Source organism: Anolis carolinensis, chromosome 1 (assembly GCF_035594765.1).
Source record: "Anolis carolinensis isolate JA03-04 chromosome 1, rAnoCar3.1.pri, whole genome shotgun sequence".
Lineage (NCBI taxonomy): Eukaryota > Metazoa > Chordata > Lepidosauria > Squamata > Dactyloidae > Anolis > Anolis carolinensis.
The window spans coordinates 76,154,978-76,178,787 of record NC_085841.1 but is presented as its reverse complement, the minus strand read 5'-3'; the positions used below and the strand labels follow the sequence as shown (position 1 = coordinate 76,178,787).

The 23,810-nt window shown below is 39.3% G+C and overlaps 2 protein-coding genes across 6 annotated transcripts in view; both read right to left on the bottom strand.

Annotated features, from left to right (window-relative positions):
- Window positions 1–2,599: 2,599 nt before the first annotated feature.
- On the bottom strand, window positions 2,600–11,636 carry zbtb2 (zinc finger and BTB domain containing 2). The gene is made up of 3 exons (XM_062977358.1): window positions 11,069–11,636; window positions 7,515–7,697; window positions 2,600–5,468 (listed from the first exon to the last, which is right to left on the bottom strand). The coding sequence occupies exons 2-3, from the start codon at window positions 7,685–7,687 to the stop codon at window positions 4,115–4,117; spliced, it is 1,527 nt and encodes a 508-aa protein (XP_062833428.1). The 5' UTR covers window positions 7,688–7,697; window positions 11,069–11,636; the 3' UTR covers window positions 2,600–4,114.
- A 5,953-nt stretch (window positions 11,637–17,589) lies between these two features.
- rmnd1 (required for meiotic nuclear division 1 homolog) overlaps window positions 17,590–23,810 on the bottom strand; it is a 32,054-nt gene continuing 25,833 nt past the window's right edge. For all 5 annotated transcript variants that reach the window (XM_016995882.2, XM_008116680.3, XM_008116681.3 and 2 more), the window contains 4 exons: window positions 23,624–23,700; window positions 22,722–22,842; window positions 18,903–19,019; window positions 17,590–17,945 (listed from right to left, as the gene is read on the bottom strand). In XM_016995882.2, coding sequence (XP_016851371.1) covers window positions 17,913–17,945; window positions 18,903–19,019; window positions 22,722–22,842; window positions 23,624–23,700 — 348 coding nt within the window. In that variant the 3' untranslated portion in view covers window positions 17,590–17,912. The remainder of the gene's footprint in view (window positions 17,946–18,902; window positions 19,020–22,721; window positions 22,843–23,623; window positions 23,701–23,810) is intronic.

Below are 23,810 nucleotides of genomic sequence, written 5' to 3'. Positions count from 1 at the left end.
AAGTAATATAAGGATACTGACAGTATAGGCTGAACATTCCTTATCTGGAATTTCAAAATCCCAAATACACTACAATCCAAAATTGTTCATATTGGGTGACACCTTTGCATTCTGATGGTTCAACATAGAAAAACATGCACATAATTATTTTTAAAAATTGGCGAAAGTGCAATCCTAGGTGAAAATGTTGAACTTATAATAATTAAAATAAGTTTCCTGGAAATGTCAGCCTTCCCTTCTGCCAATCGACTCACTTCCATGTTGATAAGCTCATATCTGACAAAACTGTCTGAAGAAGAGTCACTCCAAGACATACACCACACAAAGATGTTCTGTTTCTTGACAACTAGAATAAATCCATTCATTGTTAGAATAGGCTGAGGAAGTTAACATAGAATGTAATTTTTATCTGCATTCTTAGTGTGCCCATCTATCAAATAGCTCCTTAAGCTCAACCACAAAACTTGTAAACCACTACAGATGTATTGTTTGGCTTGTATGTACTTCCATTGTCACAAAGATTTTCTCACATTCAGAGCCGGCCCTAGGTATTTTTCAAGTGTAGGCAAACAGAATTTTGGCACCCCCCCCCCCCCCCCAAACCAATCATTGAAAAATAAAAGTGTTGGATAAGCGAAAATGCTTGATAATAAGGAGGGATTAAGGAAAAGCCTATCAAATCAAATTACATTAAGATTTTACAAATTAAGCACTAAAACATAATGTTTTACAACAAATCAACAGAAAAAGCAGTTCAATACCTTGCAGAGGCAGGCTGCAGGAGACAGGAGTTGCCTTGATGGCGGCCCCAACAAGATGGCGCCACAGGCAACTGCCTAGTTGGCCTGGTGGTTGAACCGCCTCTGCTCACATTCAATCCAGGTGTCTAGTGTGTTAATCTTCCATATGTTTCAGCCATAGAGACTACAAAAAAATTGTTTTTCAAGTGGTTGTTTGTGAACTGATACAGCCACCTGCCTTCCCTCTATTGTTATGCTCATTTTTCTTGGTTATTGGCTGTTCTGGAGGACATGAATCTGATGAGATCTGAGCAGGAACTGTACTAACCTCATGTGCTTCAGAGGAAGGTGGGCCCTCGGCCAAAGAGATCTAGCTCTAGAAGTTTGGGAAGATGGTCAGGCACAGGCAAACATTGGCCCTCCAGGTGTTTTGGACTTTCAACTCCCATAATTGAGTTGAAGTTCAGAACTCCCAAATGACCAAAGTTTGCCCATCCTTGGTATAGAAGCAGAGAATCCCATCTATGTGAATTCACAGAAGACCACCTGAAGAACAACAGTTACAGATAAGCAATCTGTTATTCTTCAGATTAGCAGGTGCTGAATGATACTAAAGCATTAGAAATAAAACATACTTATAGGGTTGTGGGCATATGATAGAATGCAATAGGATCCAGATAGGTGCAAATCATACCACTTGCCCAACATTTCTGGTGAGTCCATCGCTGAGTGGGGATTCCAGTTCTAGTTCTATACTCAGATCACGGAGCTATGCTGGATCCTCTGAGAAAATAGTGGCCAAAGGTATAGCACATGCTCTTGCCTCATGTGTTTGGATACCAACTTAAAAGCGACAGCAGGATATTAAATTTCTAGATAGGTACGGGTTTTGGATGGCTCCTCGGGAGTAAAATACATCCATTGTTCGGATTGGCCTAGGAGCCACCAACCCTGCAGTTATTTTATTTTGCATCTTTTTCCCAACAAGGAACCCAAAGCAGCTTACAATGTAAATAAAATATAGCTAAGATCATGTTGATAAAACATTTAAAAATGTAAGGTATCATGGTAAAACGGATCTAAAAGATCCTTAATCATCCAGTTTGCTTAAAAATATGCTGGGTTTTATTCTAGCAATCATTTTGAAAAAATCTGGATCCTGATGTAGAGATGTTTTACATTTCTTCCATCTATCCATGCAGATGAAAATGAAATGAAGAGTAGGAACAGAGACTTTTGGGAAAGAAACTGAATTCCAGTCTCTGATTTTCTTCTCTTTCTCACTAAATAGAGATCTTTACTTAAAACTTGGGGGACTGGTGTATTTCCTGCATGTATGATCACTGCAGTCCACCAACTACAAATTTTGCCTTGGCAGGGACACAAATAGGCCCTTTCAGTAAGAGATTCCTACTGAAGAATCTTTCCTCCTCCGCATGTCAATAGGCACAGCTACATTTTCACAGACTGAAAATGTATCTTTTACAATCCTCATTCTACCAGCCATTTGTTGTGTGACATCTTTGATATATGTCATGATTGTGTCTTTATTGGCAGGTGTAGGAAAATTCCAGGCACCAACTTTCTGCCCTCAGGATGCATCAAGGGCTGTATGGCTCCAAAAATCTGCCCAAGGAGTCCTGCATTATAAATATTCTTGCCCCATATTGCTGAGCAGCAGAGGGCTTCAGTTATTCCATCGTCACTTGTAGCTGCTGCCATAGCTCTGAATAAGCCACCTAAACTAGTTCAAGAAACTTCTTGCCTCAGGATGAGAGTTTGAGACTAAATGTAAAATATCTGACACACATGTATAGTAGCACATATGTAGTTCTTCACCTTTGACTCAACAGAGATACTTGATTTTATACCATTTTTATTTTGTGAAATAATGTATAAAACATACAAACTGGAGAACATAACTAGACACAAAATAGGGTGATATTCAAATAAAACATGTATACAAAAGCAGAACCGTATCTGCCTATCTCTTCCGCATCAAAACACTTCCTGCATTTTTGGTGGGGTGGATCCTCTCGTTGAATTTTCCCCACTACTACAAATTATTCATGTCAACTTTGGGTTTTTTAAATACTACTGGAAAATATTCTGATATTTATATATAAAAAAGAAATCCAAAAATCAGAAACTTGATTTAAAATTTGTTCTGTCCACTATGTGTCCTTTTTGTATATGTTGCCTAGGTGGCACATAAACTAATGGAACACAAAGGACAGTTTCCCATTCAATGTTGCGCTATTACAAGAAAACCAACCATGATACATTTTCCTTTCAGTTATAAAATGATACCAGTAGTTAAATATTAAGACCAGATTCTCTTTCTATTAATTCATACAGGTTCATCAGGTAAACTCAGATAGCTGTTTTAAAATCTATTTTGTTATTTTTCTATGATTCCAGAAAGAATCAAATCTGTTTCTCCTGCTAGCTATGTACAATTTTTCTGAAATCCAATTTCTTCCACTGTTTTGGATGACAGTACATTTCAGCCCCATCTGCAGCAGGAGCATAAAATGCATACACCCAGGATCAATTTACATATTATTGTTAAAAGAATAAATTGGTTAAGTTCAGTTTTTAAGAATTGGTGGCCAGCTTGATTAGGAAGGGTGCGTGCATACATTTACCTGCATTTACCTGAAGAACAAACACGCAAACACATTTTTATACATACAAAATGATTGCCATCACATTATTACTGCTATTTTAGTCAAAGTTGATCCTGAGCACATTTACATGGAGGTTTAAGTCTTACTGCTGTCAATGGGATTTAATAACAAGTCAGTGTGCTGGCTTCATAGCTATAGCAATGCACTTTTTGAATGGTCATGTCAATGACATTACCTGGAATAAACACTTGACAAAAATCTTGTGCATTAAAAAGTATCATTTTCGTTAAGTGAATTTCAAAGTTTTTGTAAAATGAGAAATACACATCTCATTAGCATTCTGTATCTCCAACTAATTTTCCTCTAAAAAGTATTTGTAATCAAAGAAAAATACTTGTACTTCGATAAAGCTGTGTTTTGTTTCCTTTCTGTCTTTGTTTACCTTGCATATTATTGCATTCAAACATATATTTGACCTTAAAACTGGCTAATCTTATACAAATGCATTCTTAGCATTACAGATCAGTTAGCTGGGTTACCGTTATACATTATTGTATTTGCATATGATAATCTTTATTAATTTTGTGTTTTTGCTGGGAAACAAGGGCAAGAACGAGACTTTCTTTCATGTCAGTATAGTTATGGTTGGATGAAGGGAAGGATAGGTTAAGTAAAAAAAAAAAAAAAGAATAAAACAATTTTTTTAGTTTTTTTTTTTAAAAAAAAATCACTTCTGTATCAGAGTTAGTCCAACAACACTGCTTCCTGTTCTTTTTTTATGGAGTCTAAGACAGAATGGTCACTCTCTGTGGTTTCAGTATCCCCACCACCAAGCAGAATAGATCTGTCCTCTTCTAGTGTAAAGACAGAGTTCTGATTTTGGCACGAATGTTTGACAACTTCATTAGGGGTGGAAAATGTTTTGTCACATAGGTTGCATTTATAGGGTTTATTAGTCTGAACCAACATGTTGTCCATCTGGTTGCCCTCCTCAAAAGTACACAGCTCCAGAGTCTGCTTGTCCACCATTGTGTAGGTGTCCATGCTTTGGTTTAGACATACATGCCGAGCAGCTTGATTGGCCCGGCAGAAACTTTTGTCACAGGTGCTACACTTGAAAGGCTTGCCGGTATGTATGTACATATGTTCTCTCCAATGGCTTTTCTGGATGAATTTACGGCCACAAATGGAACATTCATATTTTCGCCTTTTGACCTCCCTTTCTTGATCTGCCTGCTCCAAGTTGTCTATGTCGGCAATATCAGAAGGGGGCGGTGTTTCTGCCTGTTGCTGCCCGTCAATAATTGGTGAATCTGATATCTGCTGCAGCTCACTGTCACTGATCATACCCGTTTCTCCCACTTCCATTGCATCTTTATCAGGTATGTTATTACAAAGAGACAAGGGAACACTACTTTCGCCATGCTGGCTAGACGTGAAGGGCACTCCAGTGTGAATCTGGAGGTGCTCACGCAAACTGCTTCGCAAATTGAACCGTCGACCACAGAGGTGACAAGCATAGTACTTGGGGAAGCTTCCATTCTTTTTCATAATGCTTGGTTTAACATGGGCTATTGTGAGGGAAGTAGGCTGATCATCCGAAGAAGAGGCCTCCATGTTATTTTCATCTCCTGGGGGAGAAGGTTGAGAAGGAGCAGATGGCAATTCTGGAGACAGCGAAGGCTGCAGCTGGTCAGAAGTGGCCATATTTGTCTGGGGCACTTGAGGCAGAGCTGCTGCGGGTAACTGGGCAGCTTCATGCACCTGTTCTTGGCTTGCTCTCGGCTGTGGCCTTGGCTCTCGAGCAGGTTTGTCAGTCGCTGTGGCTGCCTTTGTGGGATTTTTTGCCTGGTGATCTGCAATCTGAATCCCATATAATGAAGATGCCAGAGGAAAAACTTGTTCTGCATGTGCAAAGTTACCTTGGCTAGCAAGACTAGCCTCTTGAATCAGTGGGTATGCATGCAGAAACTTTATTCCTTGTTCTAAGCGAACTGGATCGATGAGCTGAGGCGCCATCTTCCCAGTGTACATCAAATGCAAGAGATAGCTGAAAATATCTGGCTGAATATCAGTTGCCTTCAAACGGACACATTCACTGAAATAAATTTTGAACAATTAGGAAAAAGGTTAAATTCATGCAAAACTATAATAATGTAAGTATGCATGGTTGCAAGTCTATACACACTTAAATGGGAGTAAGGCCCACCAAGCCATTTCTAAGCATATTTCACAGGAAAAGTAGAATCAGATCATATAGCTGGAAGAGACCACAAGGGCCATCTAATTCAATCCTCTGCACTAGGACTACTGTACAAATATTTCAAATTGTATTAAGTACTACTGATACTTTGGAAAAATAGTAATAATGCTTCTTTGTGTTTTTAGATGTTAGCAAATGGCATAACAAGCAATTTGTACTAAAGTTGGTATCAGGAAGGAACATTATAGCAGACAGGAGAAAAACCTACTGGTTCATAAACCATAAGATGCAGTACCACACATTTTTCATGCATTAGGCTGGTATCACACTACAGCTGAAAGAGTAGGGAAAGTGTATGTATCCTATCTGAAATGTTGTGGCTGCCTCCTGCAGAATTCTGGGGCTTGTAGCTTAGGGAAGGGGCCTTTAAAATGCTCAGCCAGAGAGGTCCTGGGTCTCACTAAACTACAAGCCTCAGAATTCTGCAGGAAGGAGGCAGCCACGGGATTTCAGATGGAATGCATACTCTGCCTACCAGGCCCATAGCCAGGATTTTGTTTTGGGAGGGGCTGGGATTTTGGTTCCCGGGGGGGAGGGGGGGAGCTGAGTCTGAGCGGGAGAAGGTCTACCCTAGCAAACCTTTTGTATAGTTATCCCAATACCCCCATGCATATGGGATATGTTGAGTATGGTGATTAGATCATGATATGAATAAACATAACAGTTTAAATAATAAATCTAAGGCCTTCTCGCGGACCACCATGAGAATTTCGAGGGGGGGGGCTGAAGCCCCTCAAGCCCCCCCCCCCCCCCGCCCCGGGGCTACATGCCTGCTGCCTACGCTTTCAGCTCTAGTGTGATAAGGAACCTACTGTATTTCTCCAATTTCATACCTCTTTGTTTGCTATTTGAATTCACTATGCTTAGTTAGTAGTGGTGAGTACAGAAGTGGACCTCAGGCTCATATACTCTTTCCCCACAAACGTCAGTTGAATTGGCTATGGGATCCTTAAAGTAGATCTTACATATATTCAATAGCATAAAATCTGGGCTATACATCTGATAAACTGATAGACAAAGAAACTTTCAGAAGACTGCAGAATTAACACATCTGAGCACCTTCCAAACCATTTTTTGTAGACCACACTCTGGGAACTGTACCAGAAGTAAAGTATTTTTATTCACAATGGTGGAACAGCAGAAAGAAAATGCAGCCACTAAACTCCTTTTCTGAGAGGAAGAGCCAGAAGTGAAGGGTATAGAGCTGCACAGGGAAGAAGGTCTTGCCTTGTCTGCTCTCTCAGGCAAATGTCATCATCTCAAGCTACTGTTCGCACTGCTACTGTGGATTTATAAATTAGTTTAAAAGCTGCAAACAGACTATAATTTCAAATAAAACAGTCTACAGCAGAGCTTTCCAAACTGCCTGTCATGACACGTTAGTGTGTTGGTTGCAGTGTGTTACACAAACATAATGAGAAATGACAAAAAACTTGAAAATGTTATTACCTTACAAATAATATATTTTAAAATTATATAAGTAAAAGGTTTTCATGAGATGTGTCTTTCTTCATTTCATTATTACACTTCATGTATGTGTCCGTATCTCTTATAGGGGGTTGGTTTAACTTTCAGTTTGCTATTAAAAATAAATTACTATGTCACAGAATAATGCATATCTGAAAAGTGTGTCCCCAAAATGAAATGTTTGGAAAGTTATGGTCTACAGTCGTTGAACTGGATCCACAATGAATTGCTCTAAATTTTGCAGTGAAGTACCTAGGAGTTAAATTACAGTTGGCACAACTAATTTGTGGAATAAGATGGAAGGTATGTTACTAGATGGACAATTACACAGGATTGTCTTAACACTTAGTCATTCCTTGTCTATTCTATATCTATTACCTCTTTTAAAAAAAGAAAAAATAGGCTTATAATTACCTGCTTTGATGTACAAATAGCATTTTGAAATAGTTTGAAAAAGCAGCGAGGACAGACTTGTGTGCCTTGAAGTAGACATCGCCAATTGCAACTGTGCAGTCACAAAGGAAACCAAATTCCCTCTGAGCGTTGAGCTGCTGAAGCAGAATAAGTCCATGGTTTGCTAAATCCATCTTTTAAAATCTGTAAAGCAAACAAAACCGATGAAATTGAAATCCCTTCAATATAATAAAGGATCTGGACATTCAACTTGTATTTTGGCAAGAACTGAAAATGATCCCCAAAAGGCATCTAGACCAACCCTCTGCCATACAGAAAGGCACTACTAAAGCTTCCTTGTGAAGTGGTCAACTAAAATCTGTTTAAAATCCTCACGTGAGGTAAATCCCACCACCAATAAAATTGATAGGCCCAGGAATGTCCAAGTGTACATGGTTTGTTCAAACAGATCACTAAATCCACCTGTCAATCCCAAACAGCAGATTGGCTGTTTCAATGGTCTCCCATAGTTGGAATTGACAATTGGCTTTAGACCTAAGCAATTGTATTTCAATGGAATAAATGTTCAAAATATACATGGCACATGAATCCATAACTGTAACAGGCAGGAGGTCACATCTACATTTTGTTCAAAACTTTGTTCTAAAAAGTTTATAAATATGTGGGATTCCTGAAAAACATATCTCGATGCCTATGTGGCAATATGTCTTCACAAGACCAGACAAAAACACTTTCAGCACAAATTTTGTTAAAAAAATTCAAAAACCAATCTTGTTTTTTTTAAAAGAGGGGACATCATTTTACTATGCCATTGTATATGATGGGAGTTGGGCATTCATGGATTTGGGTGGCCGTGGTGGGCCTTGGAACCAAACCCTAGTGGATAGGTGTTTTTGTCTGGTCCTGTGAAGACATATTGCCACATAGGCCTCGGGATATGTTTTTCAAGAATCCCATATTTATAAACTTCAGGAGCTTTTTAGAACAAAGTTTTGAATAAAACGTACATGTGACCTCCTGCCCAGGGCCCACCGAATACAGTGAAAGTGAATCAAGACTGAAACATGGGCAGAGCTTAATAATCTGTAAAAGATTGTTTTTAAAAAGCATGGTGTTTCAGATGTTGGAGGTCAAGGAATACTGCAGTTTCAACATGTACAACACCTCAAGGCATGTTAATGCATCAGGTAAGGCCACCCATCATTTAAGGGGAAATTGAAAATCATTTCAGCTCAAAGGCTGAGAGTGAAATGGCTGTGTTGTCAAAGGCATTTATGACCGGGATCACTGAGTTGCTGTGTTTTCTGGGCTGTATGGCCATGTTCTATACAAATTTTCTCCTGACCTTTCGCCTGCATCTATGGTAGGCTTTCTCAGAGATTGTGAGGTTTGTTGGAAACTAGTCAAGTGGGGTTTATATCTGTGGAATGTTCAGGGTGGGAGAAAGAATTATTGTCTCTTTGAGGCAAGTGTGAATGTTTTAATTGGCCACCTTGATTAGCATTGAATGCCTTTCAGTTTCAACGGTTTGGGCCCCGCCTATCTCCACAATCGCATCTCCCCCTATATACCAGCACGGTCTCTTAGATCTTCCGGGGAGACTCTCCTCTCACTCCCTCCACCGTCTCAAGTGTGGTTGGTGGGAATGAGGGAGAGGGCCTTCTTGGTGGTGGCCCCTCGCCTTTGGAACGCCCTCCACAAGGAGATAAGGCAAGTCCCATCACTATCCTCCTTCCACCGTGACCTGAAAACCTGGTGGTTCCAGCGGGCCTTTGAAGATGATTATTTTACAGTCTCTACCCTGGCCACCAGTGAGGATCCTGCTTGCACTTTACCCACTTCCCTGATACATCGTTGCACTAGTCTAACCCTCTTATAGCTGCTAAACAGGCCTTGAGACCAAGTAACCCAGGCTCTGTCCTGGCCACCAGTTTGCACTTTACCCACCCCCATCTCTACGTCACTTTGCTGCACTAGCCCTGGCCTAGCCTCTCATAGTTGTATAGGCCCATTCTGGAATTTTGTCCACTGGTAGCTGAATCTCACCCAATGGCTTAGCACTGGTTTTAACTTAAATATGTTGTGCTAATAGTAATTATGTTGATGTTTTATTATGGTTGTGTTGTATGTTTTGTGTTGGTAACTGAATGCGTTACCTATGTTGGAAACCACCCTGAGTCCCTTTGGGCAGATAGTATGGTATATAATTTTTTTAAACAATTGTATTATATATAAAGTCTGGCTGTTTACTGCCTGGGGACTTTGTTGGGAGGTGTTAACTGGCCCTGATTGATTCGTGTTTGGAATTCCCGTTTTATAAATGTTGCTCTTTATTCACTGTCCTGATTTTAGAGTTTATTTTTTTCAGTACTGGTAGCCTGATTTTGTTCATTTTTATGGTTTCCTCCTTCCTCTTGTAATTATCCAAATGCTTGTGGATTTCAATGGCTTTTCTGTGTAGTCTGACAGAGTTGTTAAGAGTGGTCCAACATTTCTATGTTCTTAAATAATATGCTGTGTCCAGTGACATGGCTGCCACTGCAGCTGAGAGCACCGACTCCCCTCAAAAGCCTGCCCTCAAACTCGTGCTTGGGTGAAAACTGAGGCAGGCACAGGGCCGCGGGCAGAGGGGGGAGGGAAGGCCAAGAGCAACCAATAGGAAGAGAGGACAGGAAACTTGCTTCGGTGTATCACGCGGAGTATAATCCGCCGGCGTTTTCTATTGGCTTATACATCTAGCCAATAGGGGCCGGCCGCACGAGCTAAGTAGGCTAGCGCTCCTGCCGCCACCGGCTGGCTCTCAATCTCTCTCTCAGCCACAGCCCCTCCCCTTCCCTCCCCTTTGCAGGCGCGACGCGGTGGCGCCACCACGTGCCCGCGCGCGCAAAATCCCTCCCTCCTTTACGCAACGCACGCGCCTTCCAGTCCTCATACACAGATAAAGGGGGCGGGGCGTAGGCAGGAGTGACGGCGGCGGCGGCGGCGCGAGGCGACGTAAGTTCCAAGGCGGCGCGAGAGCGAGCTGAAGGCGCGCGAGAGCTGGGAAACCGCCGCTGCTGCTGTCGCCAGGGCCGCCTCGGCAGCTGAGGAGACGCAGACGGAGCCGCCCACCCCCAGCCCCCCCCCTTTCCCTTCCCTCCCTCGCGCTCTCCCTCCCTCCCCCTCCCTTTCCGCTCCGCGCGGCTGCCTCCTCAACGCCCGCCCCTCCCCCACCCGCCTCCTCCTTTGAGGCCGGGCTGTTGCTGCCGCCGCGGGTGAGACAGAGAAAGGGGGGCGGGGAAGGCAGGAAGGTGGGGGAGGGGGTTTCAAACATGGTATTTGGGAGGTCAAGAGAGCCGTAGGTCCTTCAGCGCCCCCACACACGACCAGGCCCTCGCCTTTCCTCGAGGCCGTTCCTTTGTCGGTTAGTCGAGGCTTCCCTCAGGGAGCGAGGGCCTCGGCTGGGCCCTGCCGCCTGCACAATGGGTGGGTTTGATGCGGCGGCATTGCTGTGGGGCCTTCTCGCCCACCCCCTTGATCTTGGGATATAGATAAGGAAAGGGATAAGTGCTCACCTGGCTCGCGCGCTCGCCTCCTCCTCCTCCACACGCAGCAGCAGCGCCAACAACGGAGACAGCGCGGCGGCGGCGGCAGCAGCAGCAGCAGTGGCGGCGGCTTTTCCTGTCCGGTTACGTTAGGGTCACATGACCGAGAAGCTGTAGCGAGAGGAGCCCCCGCCGGGGAGAGAGAGAGAGGAGGGGGAGGGGAGGCGAGGCGGCGACGAGGAGCAGGAGGAGGGGGAGGAGGAGGGAGCAGGAGCCCGCCTGCCTTCCTCCGCCTCTTACCGCGCCGCGCACAGGCCTCACCGGCACCAGAACAAGCCGGGCCCTGCGGAAAGTGAGGACGGCGCCTTCCAGCCATCGCTCCGTGCACTTAGTTCTTGTTAGTGCCGGGAAGGAGAAAGAGGGGAGGGGGAAGCCGCCACGAGGTGGCCAAAACAAACATTGGGCTGAGTTGCAAATCTTCCTCAGCCTCCATGAGCCACGATGGGTATCCCTTATGCGAAATGCTTGGGACCAGAAGTGTTTTGATTCTGAACCCCTGAGCGAGTCAGGCGTTACTGGGCCATGGTTATTATTATTAGTATATATTTATTAATATTTATTTCTTTTAAAAAAGCCCCAAGCTCCTTCCACATAGCTGAAAAAATCCTATATTATCTGCTTTGAACTGGATTATATGGCAGTGTGGACTCAGATATTGTGGGATATCTGCCTTGATATTCTGGGTTATATGGCTGTGTGAAAGCGCGCAGGCCCCTTCTACACTGCCATAAAAATACACATCAAAGCAGATAACCCACAATATCTGAGTCCACACTGCCATATAATCCAGTTCAAAGCAGATAATCTGGATTTTATATAGCATTGTAGAAGGGGGGGGGCAAGGTAACTTACAGTAAAACTGATACAATACAATTTCAGAAACCCAAAAAACAAACAAAAATTAAAGTATAATTTAATATTAATAAATGATAAAACTGATTAAAACTTGATATAAAATATTTATTTGTATTTTGCTATTTGTATATTGCTTTCTATCTGATTGAGGCACAAAGCGGTGCACAATTAAAACAACAATATTGTTTAAAATATTCAGTATGTCAATATTATTTTAACCATTTTAACGGCTTTAAAGGTATTTTAACTGGTTTGTATGTTTAATTCTCTTTAAATGCTTATATGTTGTAAGTTTTAAATTGCATTGTTTGTTAATGTTGTGAGACACTTTGCATCTCAGTCGAAGAGATAAAAGTATAATACAAATGAATATAATTATTACTCTTTTAGGATTTGGAATACATGTATAGAGATGGGATCAAGTCTAAGCATTAAAATGGTTTATATTTCATTTACATCCTATGTATATAGCCTAAAAGTAATTAAATAAAACCTTAAAGCACTACTTTTAGCAATTTTGTGCATGAAATGAAGTTGACCCAGCTCAGCCATCCATTTGGACAATTTGTAAAGAATTTTGATTTCTGGATAAGAGATATTTCACTTGCTTTTTGTTCCCTATCATTGTTTGTTAAAAGTATTTTTCATGAGGGCTGTTTAAACTTTGTTCATAGTATGCAGTAAGATTGTTAGAGGAACAGGTAATACAACCTCCATCTTTGAGAGATTTCAGTTGTTAAATGAGAAAAGTTTTGAATATGGTATTAAATTGGAAACAAATCTAAGCCAGTGTCTTCATTCATGTTCTAATTAGTTTGCAGAATGGAAACTAATGCAGAATGTGGCTTTGTTGTTAATGCCAACCGTAGACTACAGTCTGTGGGCAGTTATGTGCACTTAGCTTACTTTCTGTTGAAATGTTTGATGTTTACATGTTTCTGATGTAAAGCAGCGTTAGATTCTAGTCCAAAATATTTACTTTGTGTGTGTCTCAATGGAAGTTTAGAGAGTCTTGAAACATAATGAGGTTTAAAAATAACAACCATAGTACCAAGGGTATCAACCTAATCTGAAACAGTGCTATAACCCCCAAAATGATTAGAATTAAGCTGGAAAGGGTTGTGAGTAATTGGAGGCCTGTTACTTAAGATTTTAAAGAATTACTGTATGAACTATTCTAATTGTTGGGGGATGCAGAACATATTTGTTCAGGCAGCCCAATTTAAGGAGACCCTCTAAGTTCATATAAAATTAGTTAGAGTGTATAATTTGCTTTCTCACTGGATAAATATTTTGAAATAGATATACAGATTATTTGTAAATAACTGAATCTGTACTAGCCCACTGCATTGCTTTCTGTTAGGGGATTAAGCAGGGCATTTTTGGGTTGCCCGTCTGCCTTCAGCCATGGACAATATTAGAGTTTACTTTTGTTTTGTAATATTACTAAGAGAAAGCCTAGGATATTTTACTTAAAATGCAGTCTTTCATTATTGAGAGTAAGCTGTGTTGAACTTAATGAATTATTTCAGTGTGTATAAAATTGCAGCTTTGATTTCTTAATAAAATTTGGTTTGAATAAAAATATTGCGCTTTCTTTATACATTTAACTATGATAGCCAGTTGGAAATTTTGTTGTGTTGTTTATTATCAAGGAAAGGTATTTCCCAAGGAAAGTGTATTGCTCCTTTAGTTTCAGAATGTCATGATATATAAAAGTAATAAGTGCAGTTATTATTAAACTTGAGAATAAGTGTGTTATGTAGGCTCCTCTCTACAAACCTTTGTTCTGCCTTAGTTACAATGACCTCATTATAAGTGTAGTGGATTAGAAAAAATTCAGGCTGAAGTATACAGTTCTGAGTGACACATTGTACTTCAGTGTTTTGTTATGTTTTAGAATTTACGCTGCATTCGGATTGCTTGAAATTGCTGTTTAGCAAGGAAGAAAGGAACTGTGATTTAAGTAATCATGCGACCTCATTAACAGTACCTTTTTGGGAAATAAATTGTAGGGAGGATAGGAAAATATGTATATACAGTAGAGTCTCGCTTATCCAACCCTCACTTATCTAACATTCTGTTTTATCAAATGCAGTCTGCCTCCTGCCTGGATCCACAGCTGTTTCTCTAGGCAGCAATGCGCAGCAGACCAACACATCCATTAACAACACAAGTGCAGCCACACTCCCAAACAAGTTGCAGACATGTTGTAAAACATGTTTTTGTGCTTCATTGGTAAAATCATAGCATAATTTGACCTTTAATAGGCTTTTTCTTAATCCCTCATTATCCGACATTTTCACTTATCCAACATTCTGCTGGGCCTGTTTATGTTGGATAAGTGAGACTACTCTATTTTATCATACTTTTTACTGTGTCTCATTTAACTTACCACATAGTTTTATTCAGTTGTATCAAGCTTTGTTGTATGATTCGGTATAGTGATATGGCCTAAGGGCTAATCAATAATTAATAAATCTACAGTACCCTTAAAAAAAGAAAGTTCAGATCATTATGTGTATATAAGTATTGGAACTTTACTTCATTCTCAATCAGGAAGGGCATTAAAACATCTGGATTATCGCTTCCTGGAGGAATTACAGAAAATACAGAACAGATAGGGCATTTGCAAGCTTAATGGTGGTACAGTAGAGTCTCACTTATCCAACACTCGCTTATCCAACATTCTGGATTATCCAACGCATTTTTTTGTAGTCAATGTTTTCAATACATCGTGATATTTTGGTGCTAAATTTGTAAATACAGTAATTACTACATAGCATTACTGCGTATTGAACTACTTTTTCTGTCAAATTTGTTGTATAACATGTTTTGGTGCTTCATTTGTAAAATCATAACTTAATTTGATGTTTAATAGGCTTTTCCTTAATGCCTCATTATCCAGCATATTTGCTTATCCAACATTCTGCCGGCCCGTTTATGTTGGATAAGTGAGACTCTGCTGTATATCTACTCCATTTACATACACATACTCCATCTATTTCTCTGTTTGATTTATATCTTGTGTGTGTACCAGATTGGGTTCCCAAATTAAGGCATTATTATGAGTATAACTAAATACAGGCAGTCCCCAAGTTATGAACAAGATGGGTTTTGTAGGTTTGTTCTTAAGTTGAATGTACAGTAGAGTCTCGCTTATCCAACGTAAACAGGCGGCAGAACGTTGGATAAGCGAATATGTTGGATAATACGGAGAAATTAAGGAAAAGCCCATTAAACATCAAATTAGGTTATGATTTTACAAATTAAGCACCAAAGTATCGTGTTATACAACAAATTTGACAGAAAAAGTAGTTCAATACGCACTTTGAATTGTGCTTGGAAACATGTTGGCAGCCAGTGGAGCTGTCGCAACAGAGTTGTCCGCTCCCTGTACCCAGCCCGTTAGTCTGGCTGCTGCTCTTTGGACCAACTGAAACTCCCAAGCAATTTTCAAAGGCAGCCCCATGTAGAGTGCATTATAGGGATGAAACCAAGGCATGTCCCACTGTGGCCAGATCTGACTTCTCCAAGAACGGGCACAGTTGGCGCACTAGCCTTTACTGCAAAAGCATCTAACACAGGCTTGACTTCCTATTCCCAGATCTGTCTTCCGACTGACTAGGAGTATCTCTGTCTTGTCTGGATTAAGCTCCAATTTGTTTGCCCTCATCCAGTGCATTACAGTTGACAGACACCAGTTTAGCACAGCAACTGCTTCCTTGTACATGCTAATCTTTTTTTAAAAAAAAAACTAGTAACAAAAGGACCATGAGAACCTTCCTCTTGAGAGGATAAGTTATTTTGAAAGTTTAACTTACAAAAGATTACAAAAGGTATAGAAAAATATGGATGTTTTGAGAGATAAATGTACATTTTTGTTATAATGAAGATACCTAATTGATTCAGATGTAGCTTTTAAGATTGATAAAATATACTCTATCCGATTCATAACTAGTTTAATGAAGCAAAAGAATCTGAATCCTAGTGAAGGCAAGCTTAGATAACATAGTGGTTCTTCGGTATTAGCTACGGTATTTCCCCGAAAATAAGACTGTCTTACGTTAATTTTTGCTCCCAAAGATGTTCTAGGTCTTATTTTCAGGGGATGTCTTATTTTTCCATGAAGAAGAATTCACATTTATTGTTGAACAAAAAAAGAACATTTATTATATACTGTACAGTTGTCATCACAAACCAGCATAACCAGACAAACTGTGAATCCTATCAAGAATTTCTTGTTACTACCAATATTTCCATGTACAACACTCTATGGTAGGTACATTTACCGATCCTGCATGCTCTGGTGTTCTGTTTGGCGGACATGCTTCCAAACAAAAACTTTGCTAGGTCTTACTTTCGGGGGAGGCCTTATATTTAGTAATTCAGCAAAACTTCTACTAGGTCTTATTTTCTGGGGATGTCTTATTTTAGGGGAAACAGGGTAGGGGCTGGCTAGAGAAACACAACCATGGATACCAAAATCCATGGATACTCAAATTCCACTATATACAATGGCCTAGTAAAATTGTGTCCTTTCAAAAATAGCAAATACAAGCTTTGCTTTTTGGAAATAAATATTTTGGATTATTTTCAAGCCATGGGTGGTTGAATCTGGATAGCAAGGGAAGACTATATGGTGGTTCCATCATTATTTAATCATATGAATGTCGTCTTGAACATAAAAGAAATCACAACATGTAGGACTGTATAGTGGGCCTTCGTATTCATTGAGGTTTGGTTCCAGGACCACCACCACCCTCTCATGTATACCAAAAGTCAGGGTTGTTCAATTCCCATTCTATATAATGATGTAGTAAAATGGTGTTCCTTATATAAAATGGCAAGATCAAAACTTATCTTTTGTATTTTCAAGCCACGGATGGTTGAATACGTGGATGTGGCAGGCCAACTGTACATTTTATTAGAACAATCAAAAGGGGGGCACACACTAACTTTTAAAAGCAGTTTCTCCAACTATATTTTTGAAAAATGCAGTAGGGAGAGGTTGAGTAATAATACTACTTTTAACCTCATCTCCCCATGAAGAAATACTGGTTTCATAAGAGCACTTAGCATTTTGATTGTTTATTGTTGGGTCTAATAAAGATAATTACATGATAGTTAAATAGAAACAGAGGTTACTTTTGAACACTTTTGAACATCTTAGGGACAGAATGAGCTCACGTTAATAAGCTGTTGGGCTCATGTATTTCCCAGGTACTTGGCTAATTTCAGTTAATATCTTGGCTACGAGAGACCTTATAATCAAGCTAAAATTGTATTTATTTAACCATTTACTGAATTCATTGATAAGCAAATTATGAGGACCAGCTTAGTTATCCTCTGATCAATCATGAAGTGATTTGCTCTCTTCATTGTCCATAAATAATTTTATACTTTCAAATTTGAATGTAATTTATATAAGAAAAAGGAAATAGTTAATTTTGAAGATCCCTGTAGTGGAAGCAAGGAGTGAAGGGGTCACAAAGTTGTATGACTGCCACAAAATAGGGAATCCAGTACATTTTTTTCAACATTCATGTACACACAGTATAGGAAGAGCTTTATAAAATGTTGCTGAATGTGTCAAATGTGCAAAAAGTATACTAATATATTAAGATTTCTAAATGTCAGATTGTATTATTTATTGCATAATTTCTTGCAGCATACCAAATAAACATCAGGCATTGAGATTTTGGGAAATAAGCATTTATAGGAAGAATGATTTACTTTTAAGCCATAATTTTCTACCAACGTGATAGATTTTTTTAAAAAAAAATTGGTCTACATCCATAGTTTTCAATTATTTTGTAAGCAACAGGTGTCCATATATTTATTATGACAGTTATTGAATTCTCAACAAGTGTGAAGAATAAAGTTGAAGAATTCCATCAAACGATGCTTTGAGAAGTATCTCCACAAGCTTGTCAAAATTTTTGGTTCTCCTTCATGGTCAAAAAAGCATTCTACCAAGTTCAAACATGACCTGAAAAACAAAATGTATTGCATATTCTGTATTTTAATTGTTGATATGTAGTTTATGAATCTGCAGATCCTACATGTAGTTTCAAATTATTTAACTGTCAGGGGTATCAGTTTATCCTTCTTTTATGCTTTGAATTTAAGATTTCAGATTACTGTACAGTGAGCTAAAACAAATACAAAATGTTCAAATTCAAATAAAACACTACATAGTATTTATTAGGAAATATTCTTCAAGGACTAAAGGTGGCAATATACAGGCTGAAAACAAAGTTATCAAACAAATTGTTAAAAAATGAATGTGCACTGCCAGCTTTGGAGTATTTCACAAGTCACAACATTTCTGTATGGAAAATGAATCAATAATACACAACCTGTAATCAATCCCATATGGTTCCAGGACAATTAAAGACAGCAAAAACTCACAGGTGCTGTCAACACTTATCTTCCTTCCAAAATCCCATTCAAGTATACACAAACAAATTGTAAAGGATGGAACCAAGCTGACTTTGTTTTGGCATGTGGTACAGTATGCTGAGTAAATATAAGTTGTGAACTGGCAAATACAAAATTTTGAGTTTTATAATTGTAATATGTGGAGTATTAACAGTATTGGACAGGGACATAAGTAATATAGATTTGTCCCTATTGAGCAAAAAATGCCAGTAGGCAAATTACACTCAGCCTAGCTGACCTCACAGGATTACTACAGTGATACTGGGAAGAAATGAGCTATACACATTCAACTGGAACAAAGATAGGGAGAAAAAACATTATGCACTAAACATATATTGCCACAATGTATATTAAGCTCTAGTATTACATAAACATTGTCATTTTTAAAAATCTTAAGTTGTCAAAAGATTTCTCTGGCGTTTGCCTGTAAAATACCAGAAGCTGAACCTTTATCCAATAAGATGCATATTGTTTGTTACCAATACAGCTATTACATCAGACTAACCTCAATAGTGATGAGTATCACTATCATCCATTCCAAGCGCAAAGCATGTTTTTCACTCAAATGATTTCTCATCAGATCAGTCAACTCTGTGCAATGCTGAAGCTTCTCATTCACCACCTACAACAGCAAGAATATAACAACTGCTATTGCAGAAATTTTGGGGCAAACAACTTTCTAAAAATCATCAGTTGACCTCAGACAGAGTTTAATAGAAACCTTAAGCTTGGCTGAAGTGTGTGACAGCTAAAGTTTCTATATAAGTGTTACCTAATATACCTAATATAATCCAGTCAACGGTATGGTTTAAATAATGCTGCAGTGTTAGAAGATCTACTCAACAGTGGTTTATATGATGGTTTTGGGGACTGAAGGATAAAATAGAAATAATACATTTATAATCCATTTCAGTTCACAATACAAGGGATTCCAAGTATGTCTAATAGGGATGTGTGAATCCGGTCTGTTTTCATTTTGAATTTTGGGTACCTCCCGTTTTGCTTTTGGGAAGATTCCAGGAGATTTGGGGTGGGTGGGTATATATTGGTATAAGTATATATATAAAAGGGTAATGAAATTTCAGCCTAGGACAAAACAACAAAACTACACAACCCAGAAACACTAACAAAAAAAAGAAAAAGAAAGAAAGTCCTAATTGGAGGGAGAGGAATAATTGTTTTTATCCAATTGCTGCCAGTTAGAAGGCTAAGCTTGGTCTTGGTCTCCTGGCAACCCACTCAGCCCAGGGAACAGGCAGAGTTAGGCCTCACTTAGGTCTCTTCCACACTGCCTATAAAATACAGATTATCTGATTTTAACTGGATTATATGGCAGTGTAGACTCAAGGCCCTTTCACACAGCTATATAACCCATTTATAATCTTATATTATCTGCTTTGAACTGGATTATCTTGAGTCCACACTGCCATATAATCCACTTCAGTGTGCATTTTATCCAGCTGTGTAGAAGGGGCCTCATATAATCCAGTTCTAAACAGATAATATAAGATTATAAATGTACAGTAGAGTCTCACTTATCCAACATAAACAGGCCGGCAGAACATTGGATAAGTGAATATGTTGGATAATAAGAAGGGATTCAGGAAAAGCCAATTAAACATCAAATTAGGTAATCATTAGACAAATTAAGCACCAAAACATCATGTTATACAACAAATTTGACAGAAAAGGTAGTTCCATGCGCAGTAATGCTATGTAGTAATTACTGTATTTACAAATTTACCACCAAAATACCACAATAAATTTAAAACACTCAAAAATATTGACTACTAAAAGGCAGACTGCGTTGAATAATCCAGAACATTGGATAAGCAAATGTTGGATAAGTGAGATTCTACTGTAATATGAAATAATTACTGTGGTAGAATAATACAGAACAATATAATCTCTAAAACCAGGACAGTAAATAAAGAGCAACACTCTGAAAGCAAAATATCGCAAAGAACACAACTCTAAAAACAACGGAATTCCAGATAGGAAACAATCGGGGCCAGCTAACACCTCCCAACAAAAAAATCACTCAGGGAGGAACCAGCCAGGCTTTAAAGCTGCAACGCCATTACATGCTAATCATTTTGCCTAATTGCACCATTCATACTTGCCTCTAACAGACAAAAAAAAACAATCAGAAATATTGTATATTCACAAGCTTTAGGAAATAATATCCCCTGATGGCTCAGTGTCTTAAAGCGCTGAGCTGCTGAACTTCTGGACCGAAAGGTCGCAGGTTTGAATTGGGGGAGCAGAGAGAGCCCCCACTGTTAGCCCCAGCTTCTGCCAACCCTAAAGTTCAAAAACATGCAAATGAGAGTAGATGAATAGGTACTGCTCCGGCGGGAAGGTAACGGCGCTCCATGCAGTCATGCCACATGACCTTGAAGGTAAGGTGTCTATGGACAACGCCAGCTCTTCGGTTTAGAAATGGAGATGAGCACCAACCCCCAGAGTCAGACATAACTGGACTTAATGTCAGGAGAAAACCTTTACCCTTTACCTTAACTACCACCAATTCCTCAATACTTTATTTCCCATACCACCATACTTCGCCACAGCAACGCGTGGCCGGGCACAGCTAGTATAGTTAATATGTTAAATGTGGAAATAACAAATTGCAAATGGAACAACATAGTTAAAATGGAAAAAGGTTACAATAATCAAATGGATATGAGAACTATTTAGAGAACGTGCTAAAATGTGGAGTGGAAAAATTAAGATTGAGATTAATATTTCATATTTAACTTCTGTAGTTTGCTGTATAAATTGCATGTACAAGGAGGGGAGGGTGAGTGGGATAAAATGATAAAACAACAATAAAAAAGGAATTCGGGGCTCCTTGTTAAAGATGGAGTTTTACAAACTCATTGGTCAAGCTTCCAGTGGCAACAATCCTTCCATAGAAAGTTAGTAAAATTAGTACAACTTTCAGGAAAGTTACTAGAATCGTACAACTTGTTTAAAAAGCACAAAATTAGAGGGAGGCTGGGGGAAAGAGGCATTTGCTATATTTGTTCAACAATCAGTTTTGATGCTCTTCCTATCCAGCAACCATGAGCATTCTGCCTGACAGGTTCTTGATTCCTCACATCTGAAGGAACAGTTAAGGTAATTGAAAAGTTCTAAGGAGGAAAAACCTTCATGTCATTTCCAAACCATGAATTCTGGTTTCTCAATTCCAAGCAAGTCAGGAATCAAAAACCAATTCCAAATTCAGCTCTTCTGAGTTGTCTTCAGAAACACGAGGCTTTTTCTTCCTAGTGAAATTCTGGTTCCTTTAGCCACTCCCCACCACCAAGAGAAGTGCTTACACAACACCACAATGCCGAGGAACAGTAAGCCAGTTGTCTTAATGATGTTGGCTTAACAAATGTGCAAACAAGTTCCATTGATTCTTGCTTGTCCCCAAACAAATAAAGAAAGAAAGTCTCTGCATCTTCCAGGGTCCTCTAGTACACGCAGAAGACTTGGAAGGAGAGATAGGTTTCTTTATGGAAAAAATATATACAGTTAGCCCTCCACTTTCATGAGTATCTCTAGGCTCAACCACATCATATTTAACACATGAATAAGCAAGTGCCCGGGCGCACTTGTGCTTACTCATTTGGGTAGGGATGGGATGGGGGCAGAAGATTAAAAAGGGACACTCATCCCATCCTCTTCATTGCGTTTTGCAGTGAGCAAATACATGTGTCCACTCTCCTCCTGTCCCATCCCCTTCCTTCCCTCCTGCATGAATAAATGTGTGTATCCTTCTCCCCCACATGAAGGAGCTCATGCATGCATGCCCATCCCCCTGCCATCCACATTGGTGAGTGAACACATGTGCTTATCTTCCTACCGCTCCCACTCCCTTCCCACCTTCCAACATAAATGAGCAACCTCATGCATGCCCTCCCTGCCTCATCTCATTCCTTTCCTCCTCCAGCTGTGTGAGCAAGCGAGAGTACATGCACCCTCTTACCATCCCTTCTCCCCTCCCAGCCACAGGAGCAAAGAAATGCACCATACCGGATGATTGAGCCTAGCCACCTGCTAGTTTGATTTCTTACTAGCAACTCTCTTATCAAAATCTAAAAATGGCATAGGGCAGCACAGGTGGAGGCAGCACATATAGTAATATGTGAATAATCAAATCCGCGAATGTTTAAAACTGCAAACAATGGGCCAACTGTAGTAAATTGGTAATTTGTAGTTCTTTACTTCTGCAGAACAAAAGGAAACCAAGAGTAAAATTCCAAGAGTTCTTGGAGGACTCGCAAAATGGCGGGAAATAGATTACTGTGGGTGAAAGAAAAAAAATACATACCTTAACTCTGCGATTAATACTCAGGAACTGACAAGTTTTATCATATAGCTGTTCAAGGTGCTCTCTATCCCAGTAGAAATCCGGGGTAATCAGAAGGTCAGAACTTAAATTTATGCGGTGCCTGAAGAACAGGAGGTGAATAAATGAGAGGACATTTATAGCTCTTTAAACCTACATTGATAATTTGAGGTGATAATGATCAACATGTGGTTCAGATGTAAGTGCTAGTTTAGTTGAACTGGAAAAGTTTTTGCTCAAACCCATTTTTCATTGTAAGAACGACTCTTTAAGAACTTGGATATTTGCATTCTACTTCCTATCACATATCATGATTCTCTCATTTGTAGTATTATGCCTACTTTTTCATTTCAAACCAAATTGAAAACTATTCAGAAAAGAAGGTATAAAAGAGCCCAACAAAAAAGTATTACTTCCAAAACCATGGGTATCACTATCCTTGTCCCAAACTATAAACAATGAATATCACAAGAAATTCCTCAATAACTTTAGTAACATTTCCAGTAATCTAAATGCTAGTGTTTAGGCAGAAATTGATTAGAGATATACTCCCAATTGTTTTAAAATGATTATTTTAAGAGGTGTGAATTGCAATGTGGCTGCACTGAGTTCTTCTATTGCATTTAATATTTCTTAGACTTTTAAAAGAAAAATGGGAGAAAACATGCCATTATGTAACACTCAGGAACATGACTACATTTTGTCAAATGCTCACCTTACTAGGTCCTCTGTGAAGTCCTTGGTTTTGATTATCTATACAGAGCAAGAATCAGTAGCAATGTATATAAAGATGCCCTTGTTCCTCTCCATGCCCATAGTCATAGCATTTCTTCTTTAAAGTTCATAGTTAACAAACTGTTTTCTTTTTTAAAATGACTGCATACCTTAATGCAAACAGTTCCCCAATTTTCTGCATTACATCTGCATGAGACAGTTTCACCTTCTTCCTTAATTTTAGTATCTGTAACAAGATTGCAATAAGCCATTGAGAGCAATATTTTGTAAATAACTTTTTAATCTAGCACATAATAGCAACTGATACATATCTCAATGTTATTTATTTAATTTATA